General features: G+C 40.6%; 2 protein-coding genes across 2 annotated transcripts in view; both read right to left on the bottom strand.

Annotated features, from left to right (window-relative positions):
* The window catches only part of LOC136883143 (ice-structuring glycoprotein), an 82,095-nt gene extending 74,350 nt beyond the window's left edge, over positions 1 to 7,745 (bottom strand). The window contains exons 1-2 of the mRNA XM_068229608.1: positions 7,727 to 7,745; positions 2,562 to 3,210 (exon numbers count right to left, since the gene is read on the bottom strand). Coding sequence (XP_068085709.1) covers positions 2,562 to 3,210; positions 7,727 to 7,738 — 661 coding nt within the window. The 5' untranslated portion in view covers positions 7,739 to 7,745. The remainder of the gene's footprint in view (positions 1 to 2,561; positions 3,211 to 7,726) is intronic.
* Positions 7,746 to 21,022: 13,277 nt separating this feature from the next.
* LOC136883142 (ice-structuring glycoprotein-like) overlaps positions 21,023 to 23,324 on the bottom strand; it is a 64,993-nt gene continuing 62,691 nt past the window's right edge. The window contains exon 5 of the mRNA XM_068229607.1: positions 21,023 to 21,640. Within this exon, the coding sequence (XP_068085708.1) occupies positions 21,023 to 21,640 (618 nt within the window). The remainder of the gene's footprint in view (positions 21,641 to 23,324) is intronic.

Raw genomic sequence — 23,324 nt, 5'->3', positions numbered from 1 at the left:
TATGTGGATGTGGCCCTGTTTTACGGCCGGATGCCCTTCCAGACGTCAACCCTATATGGAGGGATGTAAACACTATTGCGTGTTTCTGTGGTGGTTGTCAATGCAGTGTGTTGTCTGAATATGAAGATCAAAGTGTTGGACAAACACAAACACTTATTCCGCGAGCCAGAAGAATTAATCGGATGCGATTAAGATCCCCGAACCCGGGTCCCTCTGAACCGTAGGCCTCAACTCTGACCATTCAACCAGTGAGGTGGACAGAACGCAAGGTGTATGAAATGTTACGGTCATATTAGTGTAAAGTTAATTTGCTCAAGTATGAACAATATATATCATACGTGCAACGGGTTGGCACTGTTAGTGTTATCGTCAGCACAACGCCCGTTCCACAATGTCGGACAGCAGGGCACTCTGCTGTGTCGTCATAGGGCATTGAGTTGGGAAGCTGCTTGCCCTAGTAGCTCCGACTGTGATGAACTCCTGAAAGTCATGTTACTTGCACTACATTTCTGTTGAATGGTTTGCATGGTACACTGTTCTTACAATCAGGAGACTGCTGTTCAAAGTATTAATGTTTACGAATTTGCAGTCAAATTATGAAACTGAACATCCACAGCCTGTTTCCAGTCATTCGACCGGATTAGGAATGGAATGAATGAACCCTACATCTAGCAGTGACGATAAGAATTGTGCCGGCTGTCGAAGCCTGTCACACTCCTCTGGGACAATGATTATTGACTGACAAATGAAATGAAATGATATTGGAGAGTGTCGCTGGAATAAATGATGATAGGGAAAACGGGAGAACTTGGAGAAAAATCTGTCATGTCTCCGCCCTGTCCAACAAAAGTCTCACATGGATTGGCCGGGATTTGAACCACGGAACCCAGTGGCGAGAGGCCGGCCCGCTGCCGCCTGAGCCACGGAAGCTTTTAGTCAAATGAATCTTTTAAATTGTTATTTTTAAAAGTAAGTGCTACTGTAGATAGTCATTTTACTTGCACTACGCTTCTGTTAAATGGTTTGTATGGAAGGGATCTTGAAATGCAGGGCATTAATGCTTAGCGATACACAGTCTAATTATTACTACCGGTAGTTTTATTGTAATTCGTAATGTGTATGCAAGAATATATAAATTCATTTGAACATTTTTCGTGAGCGAGTGAAGGGAAAAAGGAAACAGTGGGGAGACCACACTCCTGACAGATATCAATAGCCAGGTAATCAAGGTTGCTCAGTCATACTGTAGAACATATATATGTGCAAAAAAAGGATAAAGGTGAGGATGAAAAGTTTTTTTTTTTTGCTAGTTGCTTTACGTCGCACCGACACAAATAGGTCTTATGGCGACGATGGGACAAGGAAGGGCTAGGAGTGGGAAGGAAGTGGCTGTGGCCTTAATTAAGGTACAGCCCCAGCATTTGCCTGGTGTGAAAATGGAAAACCACGGAAAACCATCTTCAGGGCTACCGACAGTGGGGTTTGAACCTATTATCTCCCGAATACTGAATACTGGCCGCACTTAAGCGACTGCAGCTATCGAGCTCGGTAGGATGGAAAGGGAGAAACATGTCGGAGGAGTGGTTTTCACAGACGAAACTCTATTTTTAGGCGTAATAAATAAATAGTTTATTCACATAATTTAAAAGAGAGATGAAATAATTTACAGAGGTGTATTCATGAGAACTTGGTGAGTGTTCACTAGAACGTGAGTACATGTTGAAAGACCTGGAAGGTGGTATACCTCATCCACTTCGGTTTCTGCTGGAACAAACAAACAGAGAACAATTAAATGAATATTAAAACAAAACTGGTAGCTTTTAAGTCAATAATTTGTTAAGTATCAAAAGTCAGCAGCATTAGCATAATAATAAATGTTATTAAGTGTCCTCAAAATATAGAGTTTTGAGACTGCAAGTTAAGTCAAGTATTAGTAACATTACTCCGGTTAGAATGGCAGTAAGTGACTTAAGATGGAGTTCATCTATGGAGTGTCTGTTACTATACACTGTAATTGTACTGTTCAGCTTGTAAGTAAGGGAGGGATATTTCTGTAAGCGCAGGGAAGGGGGGAAAGGAATGTGATGATTATATGTGTTTGTGTTTAATCATAGACACGCAATTTTTTAGTTTGAATCGATAACCTTGATTTGAAATAATTCATACGCGTATAAATAAATGCAAATGAGAGATTGGATAATGATTAGAATCGCTCATTAAATCAGGTTAATTATATTAGGATAATTATTTTCAGCAACGTTTGTAAATTACGTCCATAGGGCAGTCATGCACAACTCCCTACTTAATGAGTGCTGCTTGGAGACGAATGATGTTCCAAGCTAACTTTGGTGACGTGGTTGGAAGAAATGGAGGAACTCGGTGATATAATCAGCAGGAAGTCTTAACAGGGTGGTTTACTTTCCTTCACATTTGTGGAACATCATAAGGAAAAGATGTGTGTCGTGTTAGAATGCAAATGGCTGCTAGTCAAATTTGAAAAAAATAAGATGTACTCACCTGAATTGTGGATCGGTGTGAGTTGAAGAAGTTCACTGCTTAACCGATGACCTTGGAGTATCCAAGAGCAGGGGCGGCATAACCGTAAGCGGGTGCGTGGGCAGCGTAGCCGATAGCGGGGGCGGCAGCAATACCATGGGAGTAGCTGATAGCGGGAGCGGCGGCGATGGCGGGGGCAGCGTATCCTACCCTAGCGACGGCAGGGGCAGCATAGCCGTAGGCGGGGGCGTGAGCAGCGTAGCCGTAGGCGGGGGCGGCGTAGCTGACAGCGGGGGCGGCAGCATAGCTGACAGCGGGAGCAGCATATCCTACCTTAGCGACGGCAGGGGCAGCATAGCTGTAAGCGGGAGCGGCGTAGCTGACAGCGGGAGCAGCAGCGTAGCTGACAGCGGGGGCAGCATATCCTACCCTAGCTACGGCGGGGGCAGCATGGATGGCGGGGGCAGCATAGCTGTAAGCGGGAGCGTGGGCGGCATAGCTGACGGCGGGAGCGGCATAGCTGACGGCGGGAGCTGCGTAGCTGACAGCAGGGGCAGCAGCGATGGCAGGGGCGGCGTATCCCAGAGCGGGGGCGGCACCATAGCCAAGACCAAGCACTCCACGCTTCTCGGTCTTCTTCTCCTCAACGGTAACCTTCTCTTCCTTCTTCTCCTCGGCGTAGGCAACTACGGCCAGAGCAAGGACGAAAACAGCCTGGAAAGAAGAAACACACCAATAACTTTCCAACCTGTCTTACAATGTTTGGATTTTCAGCATAAAATAGTTCGTCTTCGGCCGGAATATTATGCTGATAATATAAAGTTTGACTTTCATATTTAAGTCCGTAGTAATAAGTAAGCTTCTTTCAAGTGAATGTAGAAATAGGATGTCCGAACGAAAGATTTGGAATGCATTGCATGAGCTGTTTGTTATTGATACGACTTTTTACTGAGACTAATTTAATATTGTGGTAGTTCTGTTGTTGGACCAGAAGGCTTATATGCTTCGGAGACCCTGTGCATGAATCGAAAAGGACAAGTTAATAAAATACTTAAGAGAGAACGCAGGCTACTACGGAATATCTTGGGCAACAGATGGGTTGACGGGCAGGTTCTACTGAAATCCAATAAAGAAGTATACAGGGTGTTGGAATCGATAACAACAATAATTTTAAAAAAAGGAGATTTAGGACCCGATGATCTTCCATGTTAGGCCCCTTTAAACAACAAGCATCATCATTATCAAAAGGAGATTGCCGTTTTATGGGCACATGTTCCTTATGAATAATGACCGACTCACTCAAAAAACTGGAAGGCATCTAAGTCGAGATGCTTCCAAGAGTGTGAGAAAGATCTGAGAGAGGTGGGCATTACGGACGATAAAATCAATGACAGGGTTAGTTTCAGAAGGATGGTGAAAAACTATCAGGGTTTTGTGATGGAGACAGAACCCAGAAGACGGAGATGCCCTTTACCAGCGCTGATCGATGGGCTCAAGAGATACTGGCAGGATGTCAGCTGGCAGACGAACAAGGCACAAACACTGAAAATATGATTGGTTGCTAACACGCAGTCCATAGAGGCTCATTTCGGAAAAGAAAATGAAAAATGGGGTTGTTATCTATCAGCTATACACCAAAATGTTCCCTGTGAGGAATGCAAAAAATTTTAACTTCTGTGTTACTCTTTCCACAAAAAATTGATTCCCGGGACAAAAGTAACCAGACGGGCATAGAACTGACTACTCTTTTCCACTTAGTGCCGAGTTGGAAATAGTGGAAACCTTTACGTTATACTCCTCTAATCCCTCCATAACTTGTACGGAGAATGGCTTACTTTGTAATACCTTTCCAAATTTTTGGAGAAAAATAATTCTTGTACGATTGGCTTTTTCCATTCTTATCATCATTAATTAATTCCCGAGGGAGTCTAGTAATCTTTTCAAGTGGGTTCATTGCTTATGTTAGATTTTAGAGCTGAGTCCACTTTGTTCTTAGATTAAATCAAACTCGTGTGCTAGTCCCGAGGGGTGCAGCTATTTTCAGACGTAGACCTATCCCCAGTGGAGGTGAGCTGCATATACCATTTTAACAACACATCAGCCCTGCTGCCATTCTTAAATCTCTGACACTACCGGAAATCGAAGCCATGCCTCCGAGGATGACAGCTAACAGTACTAACCGTTATGCTGCGAAGGCAGACATTCTTTAAAAAATCCGCCCCATCAAGGACATACATGAGTTATGCAATGATTCATCCAAGTTTCTCATTACTCAACACCATAAACTTTTTTGTCAACAGTATACCTTTTTGGCTCTGTGGTTAAGTCGTTGGCTTGGTCACATTCAAGAGTGATTTTATGAGACAACCTTCGTACCATTATATTTCAGAAAGTCAAAGAACTCCAGCGGCACAAAATTTCGACGCCCTGGTCTTCATTAAAATCGTTAACAATTAGAATGAAAATCCAAAAAAATAATTAATTATCCAGTAACTCTTTAAGTGCTGAGGATACTTTCAAGTCATGCCGTAGTCAGTCTAAGGAATTAAAATTATAGAGATTAAATAATTATCTTAGTTCTGTAACGAGAATTTCTGTTCTGCAGTATCACAATAATATAGTTATAAATTTCAGGCTTACTAGGTTTTTTGTGGAAATATTCGAGTCTACATGTCAGTTTCAGTTCATTTTACACTTATTAAACGCTGTTCATAACTTGGTACCTTTCTAATCCCTTGGTTATTAACCAGGGATAAGTAGATATTTATCCTGCTAATATGAATTATTTCTCTTCATCTAATCCTCGAGTTGTCTTATACATCTCAAGAGAAAACAGTTCATATTCAATGATGCCTAATATAATATTGGTAATAATAATAATAATTTCGTGTGGCTATTTCTAGCCGGGTGCAGCCCTTGTAAGGCAGACCCTCCGATGAGGGTGGGCGGCATCTGCCATGTGTAGGTAACTGCGTGTTATTGTGGTGGAGGATAGTGTTGTGTGTGGTGTGTGAGTTGCAGGGATGTTGGGGACAGCACAAACACCCACCCCCCGGGCCATTGGAATTAACCAATGAAGGTTAAAATCCCCGACCTGGCCGGGAATCGAACCCGGGACCCTCTGAACCGAAGGCCAGTACGCTGACCATTCAGCCAACGAGTCGGACATATTGGTAATTAAAATGTATGTGTAAACTGTTATGTGAAATGCTTCTGTGAACGAGTTTCTCGCTACGATTATTGATTTCGTTAAGGACTTTATTCAGTATAACGGCCATTTCCATAGTTTACCGTACCTCGGGACCGCAGGTTTATGAATTAAAGTTTTTTGAAGGTGAAAAACGGATTTTGCTCACTCTCTTGAGGATAACATAGGAGTGTTTAAAAAAAATCTTTAATGGTGGAAGATTCACTCGGTACCCTTTTTTGAGATGGCAAGGAAACATAATACTCTACAGTTTTCAGCACTTTTATAACTGATGAAGAGTTTTATTACACCGGAGACATATAAAAGAGTTCCACTTTAAAGACAAGAATTCTCTAGCTTTCTAAACTGTCAGATTCGATATTCGTTTAGAATATGAGATTGTATATACGTGCTTGGATGATATAAATCGACTTCAGTACTATTCCTATAACGAGATAAAAGGATTTAGAAATTAAATTTTCACTTTTGGAGATACTGGGTTCCATCAGCCTTCTGAATAACTGAGTACCACACCACGTGATTTTCTTGGGTCCTCAGGGAGCTTCATGGTCTTTTAGGCAACAAATGTACTTCTTGTTTACTTTCCTATCCGAGGAAGGAGATATATCCGTCACGAAAGCCAAAGAATACGGCTGACAATATGTACACGCTAAAATGTCACCTAGCTGGGCAGCAGCGGACTTGGCAGGACAAGATCTTCGTTGGGCTGATAATCCACTGATTTGTTTTGAAAGAGATATTTATAAACTACCTTCGTTGTTTTGAAACGAATGTACTGTATTCCATTCAAAAATTTTTGCTAACTCCTGTACCTTTAATAATAATAACAATACTATTACTAATAATAATATTAATAAAAAATATCGTTTCAGTTACTGTGTACAGCCATTTCAATTTGAAGCCGCTTAGGCTACCTGCATAGCAATTTCGACATTTCCTTTGACTCCACCAGATGGCACAGTAAGCTGGATCTTTGCTGGCCGAGATTTTGTAAATTTTGTCGGGTAATCATCAAATGTACCACGAGACATCTTTTAAATGCCGATATCAGTACAGAGCGTAGAATTGACTTTTCCTTTTACACCTTCTAGAAGTCTAACTATCTCTGCCGGGTTTGAAACCAAGGTCTACCACTAATCCACAGAGGAAGCTAGCGCCTGGACTGGTAATGTGTATATTTATACACACACACGCTTGATTTATTTTCATTGTTGTATCCAAAAAGTATATTTATGATTATACTTTCTTTCTCCTCGTAATAACTCCAAGATTCGGTCGTATGGTTAGGTAACTACTTAGTCAAGACGGATAAAGCGCGATCGGTACACCCTGAAGGACATGAGTTTGATTCCTCTTCGAAAATTTGAAAAACAGAAACGAGACTTCCCTTCATCATTCGCTGTATGTGTGTGAGTTGATTAATCTAGCGAATGTAAATATCAAACGTTCTGTTACTTAGAGACCTTACGATCCTTTTGATGCTTTATTAAACTTCTCGGATTAATTCTTGTCTTATATTTTAATTCTTAAATTTCCTCCGTTGAATATTTTTTAAGGTTCCCATTTAATTAGTTCAGAGAGAAAGACAACCTACTTGTACTTCCTATTAAAACAAAAATCACCCCCACCACCACTCCCTATCTGTAGTGGCAAATGGCCCTGTGGTTCATTCATGACTAACAGGTTGTCCTGAAGGCAAGAACGGTAGAGCGTACAGGTGAACACTGAATACAACTAAGTGCCGAGGTTAGGACTAGTAGAAACCTTTACCTCCCATTACTCAAAGGGTCTTCAGGGCCTGTATGCGAATTATTACGTTTTGATAAAGAGTAGCGTAACTGAATATTTTAAAGACTTATTTCTTCCCTTTTTCAAAATCTCAAAATTTCAGCACTTTTCTGTACGTTGTATAGTAGAGCATTATTCACACTGCTCGGATAATTCAGAGTGAATGTTCGCTGTTTTCGTTAGTAGTATTCCATTTGAAGGCTTTCGGAGATTTTTCCTGAATGCTGTACTTACCAGGACCTTCATGGTTGATATGATGTTGTGGTTGCTAGTGATCTAGAAACTGAACTGACTTCTCCATGCTTTGGCCAGCTGTTTTATACTGGCTGCCCTCCTTTCTCCAGTGAGTAGCCCGGGAGACACCCATCGCCTTACCTCACCAGTGGCAGCTGCAGCAGTTCAGGATGGCCAATACGACACACACACCTCATAGGTCAGCGATAATCATTCTGTATAGACTACTGATCAAGGTTACCATGACAACTCTGTGTCCATGACATCAAAACTTTTGAAGGACTCATTGAGGTGCTATTCTAGTTTCTTTTTGTTTTGACCGACTGTGCTCTGCTTCGACACTCGCCTTCTATGCGGAAGGACGTAGGATCGAATCTTTGTACAGCCGACTGACATTCAAGAGTGCTTGTAGGGGAGAGAGTTCAGAGGTCAGTTTAGAACTACTGAACAGCTCGCTCTACGAAGTGTCATCATCATCATCATCATCATCATCATCATCATCATCATCAGCATCATCATCATCCTTTAACCGTCTCCAGTCGCCCGGGTGTGGTACAAGTGCGGTCTCCATCTTTGTCTATTCAGGTATATTTCTTCCTTCTCAATTTGGTGCCATTTCACTCCCCTTTCTTCCAGGTCCTGCTTTACTTGATTGATCCACCGTTTCTTTGGTCTGACTCTGGGTCTTTCGCCTTCCAGTTCCTTTTCTAGCCATTTTCTTGCTGTTCTCTTTTGATCCAACCCTTTCACATGCCATACCATTTGAGTCTTGAAGTTCTTACATTTTCACTCAGCGACTGCTTTATCTGTGTATTATGACGGATCTTATCTCTTCTTGTTTTCTGTAGCAATGACCTCTGGACTGTCCGACTCGTTGGCTGAACGGTCAGCGTACTGGCCTTCGGTTCAGAGGGTCCCGGGTTTGATGCCCGGCCGGGTCGGGGATTTTAACCTTAATTGGTTAATTCCAATGGCACGGGGGCTGGGTGTATGTGTTGTCTTCATCATCATCACGACGCGCAGGTCACCTACGGGTGTCAAATAGAAAGACCTGCACCTGGCGAGCCGAACCCTTCCTGGGATATCCCGGCACTAAAAGCCATACGACATTTCATTTTACCTCTGGACTTTCATTTCTGCAGCTTGAAGTCTGCTACCATCTCTACTGATGATTGTACCTGATAAAGGGTTCTCTTTGTACTTAAGGGGGGATGTAGGCGGTTGAGATCAAAATTTTAGGAAATTGAGTTTTTTGTTGTTTTACGTCGTTATTATGTTTTATTCAATATGTGAATATTTGAAAATGATGTAGGAACTGGAAGGTAATGAAAATAAATTAATAATGTCTAATTGCGTAGGTACTTCCACGCCACCTTCTATGTCATACATGATTCGATGCTTCATGTAATCTATACGTACAATCCTATCACTTATTGAGCCATTTCCCGGGTCTATCTTACTCCAAACTTTCATTCTCTATGTTGTAAAGTACACTTTCTTATCCCCAGATGGCTCTAGTATCGCAAAATATGGCAAAACGCAAAATACTACTGAAAGTTTCAACAATTTAGTATGGATCAGATGTCCTAAAACCACATTTTATGGCTTAAATGTGTTGAACATCGCTGTGTATGATGCTGCACTCTGGTATAATGAAGGGAATCATGAGATTCAGGTGTTGGAGAAGGCAGGACTAGAGCCAGGAGTACACACAATAAAAATCTTGTACAACATTGATCAAAGGCGGATATCGAAAGCAGAGCCAAACATACAGAAACTGCAACAGAAAGCAAGACAGGACAGAAGATCTAAAAGGAAGAGCCAGGAAGACAACGAGGAGTATGCATATGGTGGACAATGAGGCTTTCTACCATCCGTAGAAAGATGATTGTGTTTTAGAAGTAAAAGACAACTTCAAATGCTTTTTTCCATAACTTGTATTTTTAAGTATTTATGTCCCTTTTTGTTAGAAACTACACAGTGCAAATGCATGAAATTTTCAGGGCTTCATTATATCGCATGCTTCTTGATGTCCTCTAAAATCGACTTAAAAAGAATCTTACCAGCTGATATAGGTTCATAACCCACTCTAAAATCAAGTGCAAAAACAGCCCAACATTGAAAAAAGTTAATAATTTAAAAATATATATATCTTACATCAAAGGGGCTAGTGGTCAGGACTTATCAAGAGGACATAAGACAACAACATGAAAACCAAAGGAATTGCTCCGTGGGTTACAGAAGAAAAGGAACATGTTTTTTTCAAATTACAAAAAAATGTCAGAATTTTTCATAAACCTTTGCAATGTTTTTATTAAAATATTTTTATTTTTAGATACTTGTTATGCAGATAACATTTGAAAGGGTTATGATTAAAACTGAGATCACAGGAATGATTTTAACATATTCATGCTTTTTGGGTTACGCTCTCCCCAGGGGATATGGTTATTCTATAGAAGAAACCCAGCTCGGTGATAACATTGTCCTCCTTTATGAACTGTCTTAGTGATTTCAGCAGAGGACTTTGCGTCACTACTGTAGTTACAATCAAGGCCCCACACCGCTGGCTGCGTAGAAGCGTGTGACTGGGGAAGATTGTGTCCATGTGCGTTGTGAGTGCTCCTCAGCTTAACGAGGAGATCGTATGGGATTCATGCATCAACTTATATTTCGCACATGTAAACTAATGACAGCCTACACCGACTACCGTGTACACACGCAATAAATATACATAATATCAAAACTGTGTTAATATTAAAAGATACTTACATGTAAAACTGAACACATTTTGAATTGTATTAAACAATCTACACAAATCCTTTGGATAGCCATACAAAAGATCTTAGTAGACTGAATATGAAGACCGAAAAATACTCTACTAACAAAAATAAATATATACGTAGGTCTAGTCAGAAGTCATGGCAACTATTTTTTTCTCTCTCGCGAACAGGAGACAACACTGAAAATTTAAGATGTGCATTTGGAAACGTATGGTATGTACTTGCGTATGATGCCACTAGATGGTGTATGTAAACAACAGTGTGGGTCTAAGCATGCCCCCCTCAGTATGTGAGTGAGAACGTCACAAAATGGAAGTCAACAAGCAGGGGCAAGGATCATATATTAAAATAGCAGTTCTCCGTGGCAGAAATGCACGCCAATGCCATGCAGAGCTGCGGGAAGCATTATGTGTGCATGCCATGTCCTATAGAACAGTGCCGAGGTCGGTGGAGACGCTCAAGCGGGTTAGAGTATCAACTGCCGATTTGCCTCGCCTAGGCCGTCCAGTGTCCATGGACAAAGATGTACGGATAATGGTGATCGATTACCCGCCTTATTCGCCTGATCTGAGCCCATGTGACTATGATCTAATCCCCAAAGTCAAGAAGCCATTACGTGGACAACGGTTTGCTAACAAAGAGGATATCGTAACAGCATTTCGGAGATAGGTGTCACACGTTAGGGATACACATGCAGCGAATGGCATTCAGCGTCAGTGGAAACATTGGGTGATTATTTTGAAGGTCTGTAACCAGTGGAGACCTATCCTTTGTACATAGTCTTATGTAGTTGCTGTCTATACCATAATAAAACAATGTTTACCAATAGCCTGTGTTCTGTCACTTTCCTACGAGAATCTCCTGAAATCAGAATTTGTCTTCGGGCAATATGTGTAAGTACATGCCCTATATTTCCAAATGCATATCTTAGATTTTCCGTGTTGTCTCCTGTTCGCGAAAAAAATAGTTGCCATGACTTATGTCTCGACCCTCGTATAAACAAACACATATTTGAAATTCAATCCTCGAAAACAAACAAAAAAAAAGCAGCATAAAAGCCTAGCGTTAACTCAAAAACGATCATGTCGCTCACATTAATATAAGGGTCATGTTTGTAACAGATATGTTTGAACATTCGAAACAGATACATGTAATTGAAATATAGGCTCTTTACTGTAGCTTTTTTGAAAATACGAAGACATGTTCAAATGACAGCAGTCTGCAACTAGTATGATTACATGTCGTGAGATAAATATTGCATCTCAGCAGACTGGAGAACACATTAATTAAATATTTACAAACTCCTGTACCGATAGCAAAAATCTTCAATATGAACAAGAAGGAAACCTGCGAGTTTTTAAAATAAAAAGTGCATAGCTTATCATTCCTCTTTGATAAATCAGTACAGCAAATTTTACTCAATTGTCTGAAGAGGCTGTTTAAAAATACATGACTGCAGAAATCTTTCTAAAAAATCAGATACATTTTCTGAATATCAAATGCGGCTCCGCGGTGTAGGGGTAGCGTGCCTAGCTCTTACCCGGAGACCTCGGGTTCAATTCCCGGCCAGGTCATGGATTTTTTACCTGCCTCTGAGGGCTGGTTCGAGGTCCACTCAGCCTTTCGTGATTACAATTGCGGAGCTATCTGACGGTGAGATAACGGCCGAAAGGATTCGTCGTGCTGACCACACGACACCTCGTAATCTGCAGATCTTCAGGCGGAGCAGCGGTCGCATGGTAGACCATGACCTTTCGGGCCCGTTGTGTTATGTGGTTTGGTTTGGATATAATAATAATAATAATAATAATAATAATAATAATAATAATCGTATGGCCTCAGCTACCGTTTGCAGACATTTCGATTTGACGCCATTTGGCTGTCTGCTCGTCCATTTCGACGTTCCGGTTTACTCTGTCTGCCATCTAGCGGACCTAGAGTAAACCGGATCTCTCTTGGGCGTCTATGGCTGAGATTTAATTAATTTTGTCGGGTAAATACCAAATGTATCACCAGAGATCTTTTACATGCCGACATCGTACGACATGGAGTGTCGAATGGACTTTTTTCCGCCCTTCAAAAATCCGACTACCTCTGCCGGATTTGAACCCACTATCTTGGGATCCGGAGGCCGACACTCTACCACGGCTCCACAGAGGCAGCTGGTTTGGATATGAAATAACGTAATTGGATGAGTAGAACTTAAATGATCACTTCTGTGTGGTTTAGACTTAGATAAATGCTGCCTGACATTCGTTACACTGGTGCTAGTTTGCCTCTATTGTGTATTTCTGAAAATGAAATGAATGTCTAGGGTTAGTTTGAGTTTCCTTGAGTGGAAGTGAGAGTTGGACTCTGGGAAAATTAGAAATGAATCGACTTGAAGTTGCTGAAATGTGGATATGGTGGAAAATGACCAGAACGATCTGTACGGAAAGAAAAACCAATCTGGAAGTCTTAAGGGAAGTTAAACAAGAGAGAGCATTATTAAATGAAATGGAAAACAGAAAAATAAAATTGATTGAACATGTCATCAGACACAACACTTTCATAACTAACATTCTTGAAGGGAAAGTGCTGGGAAAAAAGAGGAAACCTAGGATGAAGCATTTGGACGACATCACGAAGAGTTTAAGTTGTGACAATTACGCGGAACTGAAACGAACAGCCAATGAAAGAAGAGAGTTGTTGCATCGACAAGGCATTAGCCATTAGAATACTGATTAAGAATGTAATGTAATGCTTTAAGATGTAAAATCCTCCTCCTAATATTATCTTCTTAAATATTACTGCTTTTACAAACTCAAACTGGATTAACATTATCTGAGCACAAATAAAAATTGAAAGTCCGTTCTAATTTTTTCTCTAATATGAGCATCATGATTTACACCAGAAGGAAAATAAATGGCCCGTCTCTGTGACGTAGTGGTTAGTGTGATTAGCTGTCCCCCTCGGAGGCCCTGGTTCGATTCCCGGCTCTGCCATGAAATTTGAAGAGTGGTATGAGGTCTGGAAAGGGGTCCGCTCAGCCTCGGGTGGTTAAATGAGTAGAGGGGGTTCGATTCCCATCTCAGTCATCCTCGAAGTGGTTTTCCGTGGTTTCCCACTTCTCTTCTAGGCAAATTCCGGGATGGTACTTAACTTAAAGCCACGGCCGCTTTCTTCCTCTTCCTTGTCTTTGCATCCCTCTACAAGCCCCCTGTTCAGCATAGCAGGTGAGGCCGCCTGGGCGAGGTACTGGTCCTCATCCGCAGTTGTATCCCCGACCCAGGGTCTCTCGCTCCAGGACACAGTCCTGGAGGCGGTAGAGGTGGGATTCCTCGCTGAGTCTGATGGGAATATAAACCCTGGAGGGTAAACGGATTAAGGAAGGAAGAAAGAAAATAAATTAAGTTGAACGTAAAACACTTTCAAAATATTAATAGCCTATCTTAGTTGAACAGTTTTTTGATTAGTTTTTTCTAATGCAGACTAGGATTGTAATGAGCTTTATTTGTACTTCATATTGTCATATTTTTCTGGAATAGCGTATTAACAATTGTATTATTTTGTTATAAGCAAGTGTGAAAAAATCGAGAACATGAGACCTACGGTACCATTAAATCATTTTTCAGATAATTATTTGAAGCAATACTTGCCCTAATATTAAAAGGGTTTTATCAAGCTTTGTCTTTCATATCTTACGGATTATAGGTCCAGATTTATCATATTTGTAATACCGGCACAGAGTATGTGTGAAAAAGATGTATGATTTTTCAGAACAGCTGTTTGGTTCTAAACAATTATCTCCGATGAATTGGAAAATGGCAAAGAAGGAGAAGTAGAAGAGGAAGACTAAACATAATTTCATGTCCATACGTGCTCTGAATCAATCACCCTATAACCTGTTTAGGTCTGGATTATGGTAATTGAAAGTCATTTTATAACAGTTCAATTTCTACTCACATGTGAAAAGAAATACCAGATCCCTTCTGATAGCGATCTGTACAAATAAAGGTTGCAAACGAATTCATTCCACGCGTAAGGCCAAACTTACTTCCCTTTAATATTGCCGATCAATTTACCTACCGTAATGTATAAGCTCCCACGCCCCTTGAAAATATTTGGCAATATGTTATCACTCCGTCACATATAACACTGTAACAGATCTTCTAACAGACATGATTAAAATCGAAAACATGCAAGGGACTGTAAACTTTATGACGTGCTAAGCATGCATTCGAAGCTGAAGCGTCCACAACATGGCGATGCGCGAACATGTTCAATATTCTGCATAGCATCAGCGCGCTCTGTAAGTCTAGATAAGTAATATTAAAGTCTGTGGTCTTTGGTTACAGTACTACCAAGATATTGAAAATGGTTAACGTTTTCTAGTTGGATGTTAACCTGTAGGACTTGCCTACTAACTGGCATCACTGCTGTTTTTGTGTGGCTGATTCTTACGCCAAACTGCTTAAACTGCTAGTACCAAGTGTTTAATTTGTATTGAACTTCTTCTCCTGTTCCTCCCCAAATCACCACATCATCTGCGAAGATTAATGCATTGAAGGCCTCATCAGATTCATTTTTCACTCTCCTCATAACTTCCCCCATCACATAATGATAAAGTGGGATGACACAGTGCTGGCCTGTTGCACTCCTTTATTTGTAGTGAACCAGTCGGCATAACCATCTCCCATCTCGATACAGCTCTGGCAGTGGTTGTACAGCATTTTTACCTTGTTCGTACGATATACTGACACGTTCCTTCTTTCCAGATATTCTCATATTTTGTCTTTTCAAGCTGTCGTACGTCTTTTCTATATACAGGAAGACAAAGGTATCCATTCCCTTCTCCCAGTGTTCTTTCATTATTATCTTAACAGTGAAGATAAGGTCCGTTGTTGTTCTGTTGCTTCTAAACTCATACTGTTCCTCTTCAAGTTGTAGTTCAACGCCGAGCAGAACGTCTGATTACTCAACAAGGTCATTTAAATACAGCCAGATCACTGCCCTCCATAACAACTATCTGTAAACAAATAGATATTGCTTTTCTGAGAAAATCCCTTCGCAGGTAACATTCACATAAACTCTTTCCACCGCTTACAGCTGAACTATCTTTCCGCCCTCCATAACAACTATCTGTAAACAAGTAGATATTGCTTTTCTGAGAAAATCCCTTCGCAGGTAACATTCACATAAACTCTTTCCACCGCTTACAGCTGAACTATCTTTCCGCCCTCCATAACAACTATCTGTAAACAAGTAGATATTGCTTTTCTGAGAAAATCCCTTCGCAGGTAACATTCACATAAACTCTTTCCACCGCTTACAGCTGAACTATCTTTCCGCTCAAAGAGGTCGAGGTGTGTCCCCTTTCCCTCCATTTGCAAGAACAGCATCATATCAAAGTGGCTTTTTTTTTTTTATTCGTTCTGCTCGGTTATGGAATGAACTGTCACCACAAATGAAAGGACTACCTCCAGAAAATTTTCGTAAAGAGGTAAAAAGAATGTATATATAACGAAACCTTCTGCACAAAACATAATTTTCTACTGTGTGAATGTTCAGTATACGTGGGAGGACGGATGGAAGTTTGTGTGATCCCGAGTGAGTAAGACTGTATGTGGCTATGAATGAGCCGGTCTAGCTGAAGTATATGTGGGGATTCCAGTGAGTGTGTGTGTGTGTGTCGAATATTACTTGAATGTTGAACAGGTCTTGTGAATATTATGTAAAAATATGTCTATGTAAATATGGTAACTGTATATAAGCACTTTATAGGCCTATATAAAAGGGGATGTTAGTATATTTGACATTAGACTCAAAAACTACTGGGCCGATTTCGCTGAAAATTTCAGGGTTTGTTCTTATTACTTATGAGATCTATATACATAAAAAAGGATGTTGGTATATTTTAGATTAATAGACTCAAAAACTACTGGGCCGATTTCGCTGAAATTTTCACGGGTTGTTCTTATTATTTCTGAGAGCGGTTATGAAGTGTTTTGAATGACATCCACTGGATAGTTTTTCTATGAGTAATTTTAGGTAATTTTATTGAATTGCAAAACCGCACCAAGATTGGATCGACTTGATGAACAGATTGTCGCTAGGCAACAGCAGCTTACGCTACATCATGATAGTCCGGTAATAAATGCTGTATATAGGAGGATGGGAACACGTCGCCATGTTTTATAAAGTACTTTTCTTGGTAAGAGGTTCATTCTTATGCCTGTTACAAGGAAATAGCAATCCAACATGCCGTGATCGAGATATACTTTCATGTCATAGGACCAACTTTGATAGGTCTGCCCAGTTTGAAGGATGTAGCTGTGTATTACATGTGTAAAATATTTAAGATACTGTGAAAAATATAGAATATCAACGGTGGAATGATACGAGTTATCACCCACTCCTAACGAAGAGAAACTGGGAGTTCCCAACGAGCAAAGGCAAGTCTACGTAATCTACCACTATAGGTCTCTCTATATATAAATGCCATTGTGTGGGTGTGTATGTATTACATCTCCTCCTAAACCACTGGAGCGATTTAAACCAAACTTGGTCCACTTATGACTTAGTATCAGGAGACAAACCGCGTGGGGATGAGACACCACAAGCGCCCTTAATGTCGGGGACGAGGTGTTGAGGTATAAAAGTAATCTACAATAGTGTCGAATCCGTGCTTTTCGGAGTCGCTGAGACGAATAGTGACACTCCGGATTTTTTAAAGTCCAAGTTAAGCCCCCTTTGGGGTGGGGGCAAATAGGGAGTGAGATATAAAAATAATCGAAAATAGTGTCGAATCCATAGTTTTCGGGGTCACTGAAATGAATAAATGAATAGTGACACCCGGGATTTTTTAAAGCCCATGTTCTTTTACAATTGGCTTTACGTCACACCGACACAGATAGGGATTATGGCGACGAAGGGATAGAAAAGGCCTAGGAATGGGGAGGAAGTGGCAGTGGCCTTAATTAAGGTACATCCCCAGCATTTGCATGGCGTGAAAATGGGAAACCACGGAAAACCATCTTCAGGGCTGCTGACAGTGGGGATCGAACTCACTATCTCCCAGATGCAAGCTCACAGCTGCGTGCCCCTAACCGCACGGCCAACTCGCCCGGTAAGCCCATGTTCAGCATCATTTTGGGTGGGGGGGGCGAGGGGCGAGTGAGGTGAAAAAATTCGAAAATAGTGTCAAATCCATAGTTTTCGGGGTCACAGAGATGAAGAGTGCCACTTTGGATGCTTTAAAAGTCCGAGTACATCACGCTTTGTGGTGGGGGTGAGGGGATGCGAGACACAAAAATAATCGGAAATAGTATCGAATTCATAGTTTTCGGGGTAGATGAGTTAAATAGTGACACTTCAGATTTTTTAAGTGCAAGTTCATCCACCTTTGGCATAAAGGGTGAGAAAGAGTGAAAAAAATAAAATGACCAAAATTACCGAGATTATGGATGTATGTGTGTATTTTGCAGCATAGCTATCAACTAAATTTGGTGTTAATATTACTTACTATGTGTGAAAAATGCTGTGAGGACAAGACGCCCCTAGAAACTTTAGGGGAAGGTCTGAAATACAAATATAAATTAAAACGATCAATAATTGTGCCGAATCCATATTTTTCAGGACTACTGGGGCGATTTGAACGAAACTTGGTACACTTATGACTTACTCTCAGGAGACTGACCGCGTGGGGGGAAAGACACCCATAGCACTCTTAGGGATAGGGGTGAGGGAGGAAGTGGAATGTAAAAATGATCAAAAATAGTGCTGAATCCATACTTTTCGGGGTCGCTGAAATGAATTGTGACAATCCGGGTGTCGTTGAAGTCTAAAAATTGAGCCCTAAACTGCAAGGGCGTGAGGAGGGATGAAGGAAATAAAATGTCTAAATGACCAAGATTATGGATGTTTGCGTGTATATTCCAGCAAAGGTGTCAACTAAACTTGGTACAAATATTACCTGCTATCTGGAAAACATACTGTGGGGCAAGATAGCCGTAGAAGTCCTAGGGAAGGGGACGAAATGTAATTATGACTATAAACGACCCTTGTTAGTGTTGATTACATACTTTTCTAGGCTATGGGAGTGATTTCAACCAAACTTGGTACTCTTATGACTTTCTATCAGGAGACAAACTGCGTGGGGGTATGATAACCCTAGCACCACTAGGGGTGCGGTGGGAAAAGGTGAGATGTAAAAATAATCAAAAATAGTGTCGAATCTATAGTTTTCGGCGTCACTGAGAAAAATAGTGACACTCCGGACGTCGTTGAAGTCCATGTTCAACTCCCATCGACGTGGAGATGAGAAGGGTGGGAAAGAAAATGTCAAAATGACCAAAATTACGGGTGTATCTGCGTTTCTTCCAGCAGAACGCTCATACAAAATTGGTACAAATTTGACTTACTACCTGAAAAAATACTGTTGGGGTAAAAAAAAACCTAGCACTCCTAGCGGATGTGGTGACATTGAAATAATTAATGAAAGTTATTGATATTAATGTCGAAAGCACCTTTTACGAGGGGATGACATGTACAAATTATGGGAAATAACCGACATTTTTCTGTGTCTCTGAGACTAATTTAGACGCTCTGGATACCATTTAAGTACACGCTCAGCCTCCCTTGAGACGGGCTTAATAGTAAATAGCTGAAAATGACTGAGATTCGTATCGAAACCACTGCTCCTTGGGTAGCAAGGCTGATTGGTGTTAGTCTCAATGTAGTTATCACTTTTTCTTTGAAAGTATCAAATACTTCCCCGTCGATTCGACCTTCCACAAGGACAAAGTTTTACTCGAAAATTAAATAATCTGAAACTTGAAATCAAACACATCTAAATAACTATAAAACTACATAAGATACAGTAAAATCAACATCCCAAAAGACTTATTTAATATTTCACTTCACACATAACTAATTGGTAATACAAATCTTAAGCGTAAACATTCAAAAACAATCCGGACAACGCCGGTCACTGCAGCTAGAGTAGAGTGTAAGTGTATATTTTAACATTGTAATTTTAAGTGGAGATAGAGGTATATTCGTGCATGTGGGGCGATACCCTTTCTCCATTCACCATCCCTGAATTGTACCTACAATTTGTGGAACATTAATAATAATAATAATAATAATAATAATAATAATAATAATAATAATAATAATAATAATAATAATAATAATAAATATTATTATTAATAGTTATTATTGTACTTGGATTACGCTTCTGTTAAATTGTTTGCGTGGAAGGGAGTCTTACAATGTAGAGCTTTAACGCATATCGATATATTGTATAATTATTTCTATTGTTATATGTAATTAGAATGCAAGAAATTAAAGACAATTTTATCTTTTACCTTGAACAAGTGAGGAAAAAGAAATCAGTGGAGGGACAACAATCCTGATAAATGGTAGCTAATCAATAAATATGCGAGTTGATCAGTCATACTACAGAACCTATTTATGAGTATCAAAAGGATTAAGGTGGGATTTTTACTGTTATATAAACTGGAGAAACGTATCGGAGGAGTTATTTTCACAGATGAAACTCTTATTTTTTTAGGTGTAATAAATAAATAGTTTATTTACATAATTTACAAATGAGATGAAATAATTTAAGAAGGTGTATTCATGAGAACTTGGTGAGTGTTCACTAGCACGTGAGTACATGTTGAAAGTCCTGGAAGGTGATGTACCTCATCCACGTCGGTATCTGTTGAAACAAACAAACAAACACGGAAAAATTAAATAAATATTAAATCAAAATCGGTAGCTTTTAAGTTAATAATTTGTGAAGCATCAAAAGTCAGTATCATTAACATAATAATAAAGGTTATTAACTGTCCTCAAAATATAGAGTTTTGAGACTGCAAATTTAATCAAGTGACAGGGTTCAGTTCATCTGTGGAGTATCTGTTACTATATTGTGATTATACTGTTCTGCTTGTAACTGAGAGAGACATATAAGATTAAAGGCAGGCAATGGAGGACAAGAATATGATGATTATTTCTCTAATAAAGTGTTCTTGTGCTTTATCGCAGACGCGGCATTATGAAGTTTGAATGGATAATGATGTTTTGAAATTCATTCATATAAATAAAAGGAAATGAGATACTTTGTAATGATTAGAATCGATTGTTAAATGAGGTGAATACTCTCCAGTGATTAGTCAGAGTAGTAATAAGATGACACATTAATTGTATTAGTATATTATTATTTTCAACAAGGTTTGTAAATTACGTATATTGGGCAGTGGTACACAACTCCTTAGTGAGTAATGCTCGGATATGAATTACGTTCCAAGCTTACTTTGGCGGCGCGGTTGGAAGCAAAGAAGGAACTCGGTGATATATAATCACCTGGAAGTCTTAAGAGGGTGGTTTACTTTCCTTCACACTTGTGGAACACTATAACGGAAAGTCATGTGTCGTGTTAGAATGCAAATGGCTGCTAGTCAAATTTGAAGCAAAAAGACGTACTCACCTGAATTGTGGGCCGGTGTGATTTGCAGAAGTTTACTGCTTAACCGATGACCTTGGAGTATCCAAGAGCAGGGGCGGCATAACCGTAAGCGGGTCCGTGGGCAGCGTAGCCGATAGCGGGGGCGGCAGCAATACCATGGGAGTAGCTGATAGCGGGAGCGGCGGCAGCATATCCTACCCTAGCGACGGCAGGGGCAGCATAGCCGTAGGCGGGGGCGTGAGCAGCGTATCCGTAGGCGGGGGCGGCGTAGCTGACAGCGGGGGCGGCAGCGATGGCAGGGGCGGCATATCCTACCCTAGCGACGGCAGGGGCAGCATAGCTGTAAGCGGGGGCGGCAGCGTAGCTGACAGCGGGGGCAGCATATCCTACCCTAGCGACGGCGGGGGCAGCATGGATGGCAGGGGCAGCATAGCTGTAAGCGGGAGCGTGGGCGGCATAGCTGACGGCGGGAGCGGCATAGCTGACGGCGGGAGCGGCGTAGCTGACGGCGGGAGCGGCGTAGCTGACAGCAGGGGCGGCGTACCCCAGAGCGGGAGCGGCACCATAGCCAAGACCAAGCACTCCACGCTTCTCAGTCTTCTTCTCCTCAACGGCAACCTTCTCTTCCTTCTTCTCCTCGGCGTAGGCAACTACGGCCAGAGCAAGGACGAAAACAGCCTGGAAAGAACAAACACACCAATAACTTTCCAGCCTGTCTTACAGTGTTTGAATTTTCAGCACCAAATGTTTCGTCTTCAGCCAGAATTTTATCCTGATACTATGAAGTTTGGCCTTTATAGTTAAGTTGGAAGTAGTAAAAAATAGGTTTTTTCAAGTGAATATAAAAATGGGATATGCAAACAAATGATTTTAAATGCGGTGCGCAAGCAATTTATTCTTGTCACAACGACTTTTTATTGAGACAAGTTTAATATTGTGGTTTTAGTCTATCGACTATGCTCCGTAATTATATGTCTGTTAAATGTAGAAGACAATAACTTTCCATTTGGATTTGATGCTCTGGCAAGAAATCAAAAAAATGTAGAAAAGAAATTTCGACTTCTGGAGAAGTTCAATCAAACTACCTACGCAAGTTGATTCCCGGGGGGCACATAGAGCGAAACACGCTTTCCCACTTAGCTCCGAGTTGGGAATAGTGTAAACCTTCACCTTTAACTTCTCCAGGGACCTCCATAACCTGTACGGAAATGGCCGCACTTTTTAATTTCCATAATCTACCACTTAGAAATCAACTTCCTTCTTGGAGACCACAGGCTCGATCTTAACTATGCTATGAATTAGAATGTTTTAGATCAATGTCTTTAACGGTGGGAGAATCGTGCGCACTGACCGCACGAAACACATCCTTCTTTTTGAGGTGGCAAGAGCACATAATATTTAACAGTTTTGAGCACCTTTATAACTGGCGAAGAGTTTTATTTCACCGGGGCTATATAAGATAGTTCGATTCTAGAGACAAGAATTCTCTGTCTGTCTAAACTGTCCGGTTCGATATTCGTTTTTTGTGTGAGATTGTATATACTTACTGGGATCATATAAATGGACCTCAGTACGATTCCTATCACGAAGTAAAAATATTTAGAAATTAAATTTCCCCTTTTGGAGATACTGGGTTCCACCAGCCTTCTGAATAAATGAGTACTACACCACGTGATTTCGTTGGGAAAGGGGGTGGCCTGGTGTAGAGTTTAACCACTCTACCTCACTAAGTGCCGAGTTTAGGAGTAGCATAAATCTTTAGCTTCCATTTCCTCAGGGACCTTCGTGGTCTGTTAGGAAATAAATGTAGGCCTACTTCTTTTTACTTTTCTATCCGAGGAAAGAGATATATACGTCACGAAAGCCAAACAATACGGCTGACGTTATATACACACTAATAAATCATCTGGCTGGGCAGCAGTGGACTTGGCAGGCCGAGATGTTCATTGGGCTGATAATCCACTGGTTTGTTTTGAAAGAGATATTTATAAACTACCTTCTTTGTCGTTTTTGAAAAGAATGTGCTGTATTTCATTCAATATGTTTTGCTAACTGCTGTACCTTTAATAATAATAATAATAATAATAATAATACTAATAATAATAATAATAATAATAATAATAATAATAATCATAATCATAATAATAAAATATCGTTCCAGTTATTGTGTACCGGCATTTCAATTTGAAGTCACTTAGGCGACCTGCATAGCAATTTCGACATTTCGTTTGACTCCACCAGATGGCACAGTAAGCTCGGTCTCTACAGGCCGACCTATGGCCTAGATTTTGTAAATTTTCTCGGGTAATCATCAAATGTATCACCAGACATCTTTTAAATCCCGATATCAGTACAGAGCGTA

This window comes from Anabrus simplex, chromosome 11 (genome assembly GCF_040414725.1).
Source record: "Anabrus simplex isolate iqAnaSimp1 chromosome 11, ASM4041472v1, whole genome shotgun sequence".
NCBI classification, from domain to species: Eukaryota; Metazoa; Arthropoda; class Insecta; order Orthoptera; family Tettigoniidae; genus Anabrus; species Anabrus simplex.
The sequence above is the reverse complement of the archived record's forward strand: the minus strand, read 5'-3'. Positions and strand labels throughout refer to the sequence as shown.